The 13189-nt window shown below is 36.5% G+C and overlaps 1 protein-coding gene and 2 long non-coding RNA genes across 3 annotated transcripts; 1 reads left to right on the top strand and 2 right to left on the bottom strand.

Annotated features, from left to right (window-relative positions):
• Positions 1-4349: 4349 nt before the first annotated feature.
• LOC124456917 (protein ALP1-like) lies at positions 4350-5105 on the bottom strand. The gene has a single exon (XM_047007224.1). It carries the CDS (start codon positions 5103-5105, stop codon positions 4350-4352), a length of 756 nt encoding a protein of 251 aa, XP_046863180.1.
• A 5245-nt stretch (positions 5106-10350) lies between these two features.
• On the top strand, positions 10351-11083 carry LOC124457728. Its single transcript, XR_006952755.1, has 2 exons — positions 10351-10443; positions 10620-11083. It is a non-coding gene; the product is annotated as an uncharacterized LOC124457728 (long non-coding RNA).
• Positions 11084-11355: 272 nt separating this feature from the next.
• LOC124457727 lies at positions 11356-12061 on the bottom strand. The gene is made up of 2 exons (XR_006952754.1): positions 11786-12061; positions 11356-11668 (listed from the first exon to the last, which is right to left on the bottom strand). It is a non-coding gene; the product is annotated as an uncharacterized LOC124457727 (long non-coding RNA).
• Positions 12062-13189: the final 1128 nt, after the last annotated feature.

Below are 13189 nucleotides of genomic sequence, written 5' to 3'. Positions count from 1 at the left end.
GAATGAGGAATATGAACACCAAGTTTCCATTGATGGTGATACAGAAAATTCAGTTTTTGAGGAAGATGGAAATATAGATTGCGAACTTCTTGTAGACCTCGTGCGAAGTTTTCCTATTCTTTGGAACACTAAACTTAAAGGATACAAAGAAACTAACAAAAAAAATCCGCATGGAATGTAGTTGCATCGCAATTAGGAGTCGAAGGTTAGTTTGGGAAAATAATTTCCCTTGTCTGACGATGTAGCGTAGCCTGGGGCAAAGTGCGACACCGGGGCAAAGTGCGACATTTGCCAATGATTATTAAATATCTGAGCCGTTAAACTAAGCTGCAGCTTAAGAGTCAGTCAGCAGCTTCTCTGTCATCTGTGTCATGTAAGAAAAGTGAAACATCGCAGAAATTTACAAACGGAGAAAGCATGGCGGCCGTCTCGTGAAGTCAATTCACGAGTGAATTCAAATTGTGCTCGATAAAGTTTTGTTGAGTTGACAGGTATGTTGAAAAATTTTATTCAATACATGGCAAATGCTGGTAATTTCTCCATAGTCTTGCGGTTTGGATGTCGTTACTTGAACTGAATCATCGTTTTTCAAAAAAGTTTCTACGACAACATTCATATTTGAGTTTATCAAAACCGCACTACTTTGGGGAAAAGTGAGACACTCGCCATATTTAAAAGTGATCAAAATATATTATGTATCTGGCTTCTTTTGGCTTGGGTTTCTGTGTATGCATTGTTTGTTTTAAGTGACTATAAGCTCAGTTGACTTCACTATAATAGAATATGTATTTGAAATCTAAAGTCTAGTTTCATTTTTAGCAGAGCCATGGTTAGAAATTAAATTCGAAAGACAGACCACGGGTCCTGGAGTGAGAGTAATATGAAAGAGGCAATAAAAAGTGTCATCAAGAATGAAATGCCCCTTAGACAAGCAGCCAGGACTTTTGGTGTTCCAAAGGACACATTGAATAGAAGATTGAAGAAGTTGGATAAACAGAGTACTGATGATAACATTGATACCATGTGCCACAATAAGCTTGGAAGATTCCGCACTGTTTTGTCCAAAGACCAGGAGAAGCAGCTGGCCAAATACATTACAGATATGGATAATGCATTTTTCGGACTAACTATTATGGACCTTAGGGTAATAGTTTATGAATTCTGTGACAAAAATAAGATTCCAAATCCTTTCTCAAAAGAAAAGAAACTTTGCGGGGAAGATTTTGTCCGAGGGTTTTTAAAAAGAAATCCAGACCTGTCTTTACGGAAACCACAAGGTGTTGCTTTAAATCGAGTATATGGGCTGAACAGGACTGCTGTGAGGACATATTTCAGTAATCTTGAGAAACTTCTAACTGAGCACAATTTTCAACCCCACAGAATTTATAACTGTGATGAGAGTGGAATTACTAGTGTTCACAAACCGGTGAAGGTGGTCGCAAAAAAAGGAAAACATTGTGTTTCCTCAGTAACTAGTGGTGAAAAGGGAATTACCACAACTGTTCTTTGTGCGGCAAGTGGTACTGGCCACTACATTCCACTCATGATGATCTTTAAAAGGAAAAATAAGAAAGATTCTCTCACTGATCATGCACCAGTTGGAACTTTGCAAGGAGTCTCTGATAATGGTTGGATCAACACCAAGCTATTTCTGCAATATACAAGGCATTTCATTAAGTATACCAATTGCACAAAAGAAAACCCTGCTCTGATGATTTTTGATGGGCAACAAGACCCATACAAAAAGTCTTCAATTAATTGATCTTGCCAGAGATAATGGATTGTTTCTTTTGTCATTGGCCCCCCATACAACTCACAAGCTGCAACCTCTGGATAGATCTTTTTTCAAGCCACTAAAAACACATTATAATAATGCTTGTCAGAAGTGGATGAGAAATCACCCTGGCCGAAGAATCCAAACCGAGAATTTGGGAGAGCTTTTCTATGAAGCTTATGTCAAATCTGCTACCATGGAAAATGCTGTCTCTGGTTTTCGCACAAGTGGAATTGTTCCATTCAATCCAGATGTAGTACCAGAGCACGAATATATGGAGGATCCATGTTTGTTGGTTACCACTTCCTCTGCTACAAGTGGAGAGGTTGCAAACAGTGTGGATGAAATTGAGGTGAACGTGCCAGAAGCTAGAGATAATGAAAGCCATGATGAATGTCTTTACTTGAATGAAAGTGTTACCACAAGAGCAACAACACCTCCAACACAAAGTTTGGCACCTGCTACATATCTTGTTTCTTCTCCACTTGGTGCTGATTTTGGCGCCAGTCCAAGATCATCCACCCCAAAATCACCAACCCCAAGAACACAATCCCCACAATCCTCAACATCATTTGAGGATATTTTTTTGGCAACGCCTAAACTTTGTTTCAAAAGAAGTCGCCGTGGCGAGGTATCTGAAATTATAACAAGCTCCCCATATAAAAGAAAACTACAAAGTGAGAAAGAGCAACAGGCACAGAAGAGTTTAAAAACAAATAAGAGAAAAGGCAAGGCAAAGAACACAAAGGTAAAGAATAAAAGAAAACCAAAGGAAAAGAATATTGCAAGACCTGTTCTGACTGAATGTGAGAATGATAGATCAGACTGGATCTGCCCTGTCTGCAGTGGGAATTGGAAAGAAAGTGAAACTGATTGGATTGTTTGTACGAATTGCACTGCTTGGGTTCACGAGGAGTGCACATCAGACGAAATTTGTTTCTTGTGTGATTAGATTAGTTGTTTTTGACTTAAACATTTACATTTTGAACACTTACATTTTAGCTTAAGCTTTCTATCGATTAATTAATCTTTTTATCTTAGATTTGTTTTTACAAATGAAGTTTATATATTTTTCGAGATGTTTTCTCAAATTTTTCTCCTCCGGTGCCCTATTACCTATTAAAAAAGGTCCCTAGCTAAGTGTCGCACTTTGCCCCAGGTAATGGGGAAAGTGAGACACTTCGACTTGTCGGATATTATGGAATACTGAAACGATACTTATTATATTTGAACGTTTTTTCATCCATTATTTATATCAGAAGGGCCTTGAGATTTATTGTGCCAATCTTTGAGTTAAACAAGTTTTTCCCAACCGAGATATATCCAAAAATGTGAAAAAGTGTCGCACTTTGCCCCAGGCTACGCTATATGTAGTTAACATCTCTCAATTTCACTAGTTGTACATTTATCTTAAGCTTGTAATATAATTGGCATTTTTAGTGAGTATTTGTCGTGGAAAGTGGAAAAACATTCGAGATACCTACAGAAAGTGTCTTAAAAGGAGGGATCTTGCTACACGGTCAGGTGCAGGGTCTAAACGTTTACCAGAGTGCAGGTTCTTTAAAGAACTGGAATTTTTGAGTGATTCAGTGTCCAATAAAACTACTATAAGTAATTTCACCTTACAAAATATTGATGATGGTAACTCAGCTGTTATGGCAACTGGAAATTCTGTATCTAGTGATACATCTGGAGAAGTGCCATCAGAAGTATGTTATTCATCACATAGAGAATCTCCCACCTCATGTAAAGAAAAACCCTCAGTACCAGTTAAAAAGAAATTTCGTGTCAAAGAGCGTGAAGACATAAGTACAGCATTAGACTTACAGTTGTTAAACCATTTAAAGAGACAGGGAGAAACTGGTGGAAATACACCACAATCTGATAATGAATTTTTTTGCAGAAGTCTTGTACCTACTCTTGATCGCCTAGATAACAAAGCAAATCAGATGGCCAAAGCAAAAATCCAACAGCTATTGTTTGATGTGCAGTTTGCAAACAATTAATATATCAACAATAACTAAAGGACTACTCATAGTAATATTAAGAAACTGTCAAAAACAATTATTTTCTGATAAGTTTATTGTTTGTAATTCTTGTTTTTTGATCTTAACTTTATGTTGTTCATTAAAGTTTTAATAAGTACATTAAATGACAGTATCATCAATTCATTATTTGTTGAGCATTATAGTTTGACATTTTCTTGCTATTACTGCAGAAGCTCTTCAATAGTAATCGGTTGTTGATCAAAACTGTTAAATACGCTGTCCACTACATTCCATTGCCATGGTACCTCTCCTTGAGGTGAGTTAAAATATTCCTTAAAGCTATGTCGAACATTTTTGGCATCTCTTGAGTATGTGTTTGTGCAGCAATTACGTATATTTATGCAGTTGTTGTCAGATGCAACTTCTGCCCTCCATTGACCATTTCACTGACCATTGCTATCAGTGTAGCCATGAGGACAATATCGTGTTGCTCTTCCCTTGTTTGTATCCTCCATCAAGTAATTATGCAAAACTACTATAGCTTGTGTAATTGCAATTACCAACTCTGTTTTTGCAATAATAGGTCTTCACAGTATGCGAAATCGTGATGCAGCAATACCGAATGTATTTTCAATGACCCGCCTAGCTCTCGAAAGTCGATAGTTAAAAATCCTTTCTGATCGTGAATTACCACCACCAGCGTAAGGCTTCATAAGATTTGGCTTCAATGGGAATGCCTCATCGCCAACCAGAACATATGGTAAAACTTTATCACTTCCCTTGAGAATTGTATTTTCTGGAAAAGACAATGAATGTTGATTTATTCCATAACCAATCATACTGTTTTCAAATATTCCCCCGTCACTAATACGACCACTATTGCCAATATCTACGAGTATAAACTGATACTTGGCATCACATACAGCAAGCAACACAATACTATGTATTTTTTTGTAATTAAAATATTCTGATCCAGATCTGGCAGGGGGTTGCATTACAATATGTTTTCCATCGAGTGCTCCCAGACAATTTGGGAAGTTCCACATTAGTTCAAACTCCCGAGAGATTTCTTTCCATCTCTTAACTGAATTTGGTGCCATTATATAACCCTTTGAGCTGAGGACTTGCCATAAGACTTGGCACGTTTCCATCACTATTCTGCCAATTGTTGTGGGACTTATTTGATAACTCATGGCAATAGTTTGTTGAGCATCACCCGTTGCTAAATACCGCAATGTGGCACTAAGTCTTTCACTTGGTTCAATGGCCTCCCGTCTTTTAGATGATTTTGTTATATGAGGTGCAATTAATGTTAAAAGTTCCTCATACTTTTGAGGAGTCATCCTAAAGTAGGTAAAGAAATATTTGTGATCTGCCAATAACAGATCCTTGACTAAGAGGTGAAATTCGCCTTTTTGTTTACGTTTGGCAAACGTTTTTCTAACCCAAAAACGTTTTTTATACTTATGGCGACGTAAATGCCTCCGAAGTCTTTGTCTTACCGCAACAAAAATAAAAAAATCCCTTTCTGTGGCATTCGAAAACCAAATGCTCGCCATGTTGTTTTAAAGCAGTTGACAATGAAATTTCGCTAAGCAGTGGAGATTGAAATTTTCGCGCTGGAATTTAATTTGCTACGAAATTAATTCGCCAGCGACGAGCGAAATTATGAGTGGAAAACGGGCTTAATGTAAATGGTTTGAACCCGGGAGTATCGTTACATGTTTGTAAATGTCGATCGTCCAGGTTGGTATAGTCCTGAGAAGGACTGTTTTTGTTTTTGTTGACTGACGTTTCGACAACCTTAGCGGTAGTCATCTTCAGAATCAAGAACATACAAGTTACACAAAAATCTAAAATGCATCTATTTCTTTGGTAAAATCATTATTTCCACAGTACACACCTCTTTGTGTATTTCTATTGCTCGAAGTGCTTTGCCTAGGCTTATGAATAATCCGTTTGCCACCTTCGCTTCTTTGAATAACTTTATCTCTACTGGCATTTTCCTTCGTAATAGTTTTACTGCTACCTTGAACACCTCGATTTGTAATAGCATTAACATTGCTTATTGCAGACAGCAGCTGCTCATCAATCATTGGTTTCCTCGGCCTACTGCGATTATGAGACATGTGTTTGCATAAATAAGAGGTGAAACCCCGATGTGTTTGATATTTCATACAAAATACTCATACAGGGCAATGTAGAATATCTTCACTCCTATAACAAAACAAAATAGCGCGTGCTAGGTTTTTCAGTTTTTTCATTTTGGCAACTGGCAAAGGAGCCATTCATGTCACCAGACCTGTTGTTGAATGGACGTTTCTTCAAATTGACTTATAGAGTTAATTTTAGGGTATTTTCACAATTGGTGTATAGAGTTAATTTAAGGAAGAGACTGGGTTGGTTATACTTATGATATACACAATGTACATCCAATTCAAGTTGTAAACAGTGGCGTATCTAGCAGAAAATTTTTGTTCACACTATTTTATGTAGAGCCATGCCCTATGATGTCATGATTTTCAACCATGTGTATAGTAAGACATAAGTACTTTATTGAGGTTTAGTGAACAAATTTTAAACTGCAAACAAACAGCATATAAGTTTCTAACAAATCAAAATAAAATTTACAGTCTCAGGTTAAGATCTCAACTTCATCATCATTTCAGTAGCCATGACTCTACATGCAGCTATTAAGTTCACCCACACTAAACTCAAGGTAACATTTAGTGTTTTGACTGTACACATGATAATGAATGACATGATGTTAAAGGAGAAATGTCAGTATTAGCATAACTGACCTCAAAACTTTTAAATTCACAATAAAGCGATAAAATAATAATACAACCACAAATATTCTTATATACACGTGCATGTCAAGTATGAAGCAAAATTCAATTTTTGAACAGTCACAATATTCCATCATCACATCCTTTTGGAGTTTAAAATCAAAACATTTATAAACTTTCAAACATTTTCAAATCTTTAAAAATAACACACTTGAGCTAAATATTTATAATCGCACATTGCCAGGGGTGGGAAAGTTAGTTCAAACATAGTGAGAATTAAAATTATCTTTGAATTTTCTTCTAAAAGGACAAAAGCACAAATAGCTTGCAAAAAACCTTGATAGGTGAACTAAAAATAGCTTTATACAACAAAACCAGTTTGTGAGCTAATCAGGAAATAAAAAAGTAAAAAGATATTTTGTTTACGACAATGCTAAATCACCGTTAAAATGAGCAGACTTCGTAAAGACTGCTAACAGGTTGTTTCTTAGGCAAAATTAAACATGGTGGCTGTGGCAAAAGCTATTATTTTAAGGAAAATAATACGAATACAAAGAGAAAGACGACAAAGGCGTCTTCATATATTGTTGGCTTTCATTAATAGAAGAAGAAAGATTTGTCAGTTGTGCTTGTTAATGCTAAATCTTATTTCTGAGGAGAATGAAATACCTAGAATTCGTTCTTGTAGTCGGCTTGAAAGAACATTATCATGGAGACACTGGTGGGTATCTATATTGTTCACCTATTTAGAAAAGCGCTTTAGGACTACATTTCGTGTATCACGAGATATTTTCACGATGATTCTCTGCAAAATTGAATGTGATTTAGAAAAGAAAACAATGTCAGAGCAACCGGTCTCACCAGCATGTCGATTGGCTATATGTCTTTATAGATTAGCACGTAGCGAATATTACACTCTTTCTGAAATGTCTGATGCATTTTCCTTCGTCAGAAGGACATATGAGGGAAAAAATAATTGATATGGAAGAACTCTGGCAATTTCCATGTTGGTCTGCAGTTGATGGGTGTCATATCTCAATTAAATGTCCTAATGGAGGTGCAGAGGCAGCCAAAGAATATCACAATTTCAAAAATTTTTATTCAATTGTTTTAATGCGTTTGATTGATGCCAAGTATAGGTTTGTGTGGGCAAGTGCTGGATTTCTGGGCAATACCCATGATGCCATGATCTTACAGGCAACCCAGCTTTGGAAAGATATTATAGACAACAATCTTCTTCCTGCTATTTCAAAAAAGATTGAGGGCATTGAAGTTGGTCCTCTTATGTTGGTGATTCTGCTTTTCCTTGTACAACCTGGATTATGAAACCCTACACGTTCTCAACACTCCAACCTCAAGAAAAAAACTTCAATTATCGTTTATCTCGAGCTAGAATGGTGACTGAATGTGGCTATGGCCAGCTTGAGGGAAGATTTAGGATTCTTTTCAGGAAATGTGAATGTAATGAACAAACAATGAAAGCAGTCACATTGGCTTGTGTTATTCTTCACAATATTTGCATCGAACATGATGAACCTTTTCCTCAACAGCCTGACATAGCTGCTGATCCAGCCACTTTGGAACGACGAGATCGGCAAGTTGTGAGAGATATGCTTGACATGCGAAAATGTGAAAAAGTCAAAGATGCATACATTAATGCCGGGAAAATACGAGCTGCATTAAAAGAAAAGTTATGGAGACAATAAGACGTTTGAAAAACTGCGAGCTCTATCACTTTATGCATTGTTTTATGTTATAAGATTCACGTTATGCACTGTAATTAACAAAAATTTTTTATATATGACACATTGATAACAAATAGTTATAGTTTTATACCATAATGTTTAATAGTTTTTATTGTTTATGTTTTTTAAACGGATAAAAGCAACAAAATTACATTTTAGTGTATTTGTTCATTTGAGAATCAAAGGGTGAACTAGCTCCAGGCATTGGATAGTTAAGGGAGGTGTTTGTGAGACCATTGAATGCACCCAATGCCGTGCTGGCGGATAGCAGGGTTGAGTTGTGAAGCATGTCTTTGTGCAGGTGGTGCTTGATTGGATAAAAGTTTAATAACATCTAGATCTTTCTGCATCTTCTCTCATGAAATTCAAAAGATCTTTAGTTGGATCATTTGCCACCATGTTCTCCAAAATTTTTAACACCTTTGCAAGTGGCTCTTCCTTGTTTTTTTTCTTTCGTTTTTTAATTGGGACAAACATATCCCTTCCTTTTCTTAGAGCAGGCTCTTTTGTTTTTTCTTCAATGTCCTCCTCCTCCTCATCACTTTCATCTTCATTAACAGGCGTACTACATGTACTTGAACTTGTGTATGTGGAAGGCTCAATGCTTTGCTCTGGTTGACAGCAATCCCTACTTTTAATTAAGACAATCAAGGCATTGAACCACTTTCCAAATCCTTTTTCATCAACAAAACGATTGATGCCGGTAGCAGTTTGGATTGTAAGTGCAACTTTTTTACATGTGCCGACATACCATTTAAACTTGTTGCGAATTTGCTCCAATTTGAAAGGGAATGCTGGGTGCCTTGCTTTCACCTGCGCCAATACCTGTTGGTAAACTTCGGTATTCGTTGATCGCCTATTATTTAAAATAATACTGTAAACTAATTTCTTACAGAATGAAGAAATATACCTACTTTCTCTGCTTAAAAAGACATCGTAGTCGCGACTACGAATTTTTTACAAAACATCGTACTCAGATTGATGACGGCTACGTGTTTTCGCGCCAAAATGACGTAAATCGTACTCGTAGACTCTGCTAAAACTCCCTAATATCGACCATATCGTCAACATGTTCTTGAGACCATAATGATCGCCTACCCGACGATTTCTTCGTCACTTCACCGTCTTCAGCAAGTGTGCGACTTCGTCGTCTTTGACACCTTCGGCCTCGATGGACTGCACATTGAAAAAGCAATTGTTGCAGTATGCAGCGCACACCATTTCTAGCCAGCCTTCTACTTCTTCGTTCTTTTCTTCCACTGGCACGATGGACGATTACAAACAGATATTTTGCATCGAATACATTTTGTATTTTGTTGCTGTTTCTACGGTGGCTCACAAGGGCCACCACACAAAATAAAAATATTAATACACACAAAATAAAAATACACACACAAAATACATTATACACACACAAAATAAAAATACACACGCAAAATACATTATACACACACAAAATAAAAATACACACACAAAATAAAAATACACATACAAAATAAAAATACACACACAAAATAAAAATACACACACAAAATAAAAATACACACACAAAATATGATTGCGGGCGCTTGCAGTGTCGGCTTACTCGGAATTGCTCGTAATTGATCGTTTTTGTTTTCAAAGTTCTAATGGTTCCAACTTCCAGAGTACATAATAAAATTCATTGATTTCACTGTGATCAATTATTTCAAAGTTGCTTATGATATTGCTCCCCGTATTCTGGTTAAAATTAAGGTTAATGTGTTGTCCTAGTTGCGGCAACAATTCCGGCTCAGTCTCGGAATCAAACACGTACTGTGAAGGTTGTTTATCAGAGGAAAACATTACACGCTTGATAACAGGTTATTTCAATCGTGGTTATCCGTATGGGGCAATCGTCAGACTTTTGCAGACCTCCGGTATTCTGATGTCTATACGGACGTTGAAGCGCCGCTTCAGATCTTTGGACTTAAGACGAAAAGGACAAGTCGTTGATGAACAAAATTTAAGAAATGTTATAGAGTATATAAAAGCCTAGGAGCAAACGCTTGCTGGCACCTCGACGGTAAGATTACATTAATGTAGTTTCTATGAACCTAGAAGTAACAAATACCCCCGACAAGAACTTGCACTTATGCATTGGAGGGATTATCTGCAAGATTGCGAAGGTAATGTAAGGTAGTTCATTGACTATATTTCTAGTTTACAGTATTTACAAAGTCCTGTAGTACTAAGATGTTAAGTTAGAACTTGTAAGTATGCATTATTATTTCTGCAGTTGAAAAATCGAAGAAATTAAACACGGCTAGTTGCTACATCAACACGTATATTGCTCTCTGTTTAGCTGGACGATGTGGTGCTACTTTGGGAGATGTACTAATCTTTGCAACAGGAAGTGATGACATCCCACCTCTTGGCTTTACACCAATGCCTTCACTATGCTTTTGGGAAGATGTTCGTCCAAGATCAAACACGTGTGATACCACACTTTATCTCCCTCTATTCCCTGGTGGTTCAAAGGATGAAGTGCAATATGATACTTTTAAAGAAAAAATGGATGATGGAATTTTAAATTCTCCTTCTTTTGGGATTCCATAAAGTTTTTTAGCAGTTTTTTATAACAAGTACATATTCAATTAGTTCAAAGTTCTTATAATGTGTTTATAACACTAAATTTCAAGTTTAGTGGCGGAATGCTACGTATTAGCATAATGGTATTCAACAATTTACAACAAATCATGTTTCATAATATAGTTTTATTTGCTTTGCAATTGGTTGCAAAAACCTTTTTGCAACAGTATATTTCTATTTCATCTTTGTGGCATGGGTATCATTATGCCAAATACTTCTTACATGGTAACTTTTCATGTTTGTAGATGTAGATTGTCCAGGTTAGTAGAGTCCTGAGAAGGACTATTGTTGTTGATGTTGACTGACGTTTCGATTTGACTCTGAGGATGCTTATTGCTAAGGTTGTTGAAATGTCAGTCAACATCAACAATAACAGTCCTTCTCAGGACTCTACTAACCTGGACGATCTATATCTACAAACATGTAACGATACTCCTGGGTTCAAACCATTTACTTTATTTAACTTTTATTATGTTGTGTGATAATCTATATAATTAACACTAACTTCATTGTGGTACATTAATTAAATGTTGAAAAATTTCAAATCCTTCATTTATGTCTTCAGGACATGCCAAATTTTTGTTTTCCAAGACATAATCAAAACATTCTTTGTAAATGTCCTCACAAATGCATGGGTCAATTCTCTCTTCCATTTCACTCAGCTTATCAGCAGAAATCTCTATTAGGCAGTTTTCACCCCTATAGTATTCTGGCAGAAAGAACAAAATGTCTGGAACTCCTGATACGGTTTCATGTTGCGACCTACAAATGTAGTGGCTATTTCAGTGATCTTTTACTTTTGTTAAATCTTTTTGAAATAACATGTTAAAAAAAACCACAGTGCCTCCATGTGGCAGGTATTACCCAACTCCAAAAAACCTTTTTGTGCCATATCTTGGAAAAAGTCAATCCACCAGCCTGACCTAGTTTGTCTCAGGAAAGACCACCATGCTTCAATTCTTTGATTTGAAAGAGAGGATCCATAAACATGAGCTTTCTCCCCTGCCCATTCATCATCTCCATCAGCTCTCAGGTAGCATTGCATTGCAGACAATAAAACATTTTCTGTCCCACAATGTGCAGCCTCCAAACTCCTTAACAGCATTAAGAAATATTTCTGCAATTACATTTGGATTTTTGTTTGATCTGACAACCTCAAGCAACAGAATTCTCTGCTGTAACCACAAACAGCACCATGTACTGCAAACCCATATGGTTTAAGTTTGTCATATCCTTAAAAAGGGAAGAGTTTGTTAGACATTTGCACTCAATAATGTGCTACAAAAAAGCTAGGTTTGGGTAACTGTTCCCCATTATCTATAAGTTTGATTAAAAATTCATAGAAACTACATTAATGTAATCTTACCGTCGAGGTGCCAGCAAGCGTTTGCTCCTAGGCTTTTATATACTCTATAACATTTCTTAAATTTCGTTCATCAACGACTTGTCCTTTTCGTCTTAAGTCCAAAGATCTGAAGCGGCGCTTCAACGTCCGTATAGACATCAGAATACCGGAGGTTTGCAAAAGTCTGACGATTGCCCCATACGGATAACCACGATTGAAATAACCTGTTATCAAGCGTGTAATGTTTTCCTCTGATAAACAATCATCACAGTACGTGTTTGATTCCGAGAATGAGCCGGAATTGTTTCCGCAACCAGGACAACACATTAACCTTAATTTTACCAGAATACGGGGAGCAATATCGTAAGCAACTTTGAAATAATTGATCACAGTGAAATCAATGAATTTTATTATGTACTCTGGAAGTTGGAACCATTAGAACTTTGAAAACAAAAACGATCAATTACGAGCAATTCCGAGTAAGCCGACACTGCAAGCGCCCGCAATCATATTTTGTGTGTGTATTTTTATTTTGTGTGTGTATTTTTATTTTGTATGTATATTTTTATTTTGTGTGTGTATAATGTATTTTGCATGTGTATTTTTATTTTGTGTGTGTAGAATGTATTTTGTGTATGTATTTTTATTTTGTGTGTGTATTTTTATTTTGTGTGTGTATTAATATTTTTATTTTGTATGTGTATTAATATTTTTATTTTATGTGGTGGCCCTTGTGAGCCACCATATGTTTCACATTCAACACATGTTTCATGCTTGCCCGCCATTTTGAAATTATGTGTTCGTGGAACACCATTGAGTTCTATAATAACTGGAGGGGAAACGTCAACAAAATTACTACAAATTATTAGCGCGCGGCCGCGTGGTCAAAAACATGGCGGATTTTGGTTGTCAAAGTCAGCGGAAAGACGCGGGCTCAT

This window comes from Xenia sp. Carnegie-2017, unplaced genomic scaffold (genome assembly GCF_021976095.1).
Source record: "Xenia sp. Carnegie-2017 unplaced genomic scaffold, XeniaSp_v1 HiC_scaffold_6, whole genome shotgun sequence".
NCBI classification, from domain to species: Eukaryota; Metazoa; Cnidaria; class Anthozoa; order Malacalcyonacea; family Xeniidae; genus Xenia; species Xenia sp. Carnegie-2017.
The sequence above is the reverse complement of the archived record's forward strand: the minus strand, read 5'-3'. Positions and strand labels throughout refer to the sequence as shown.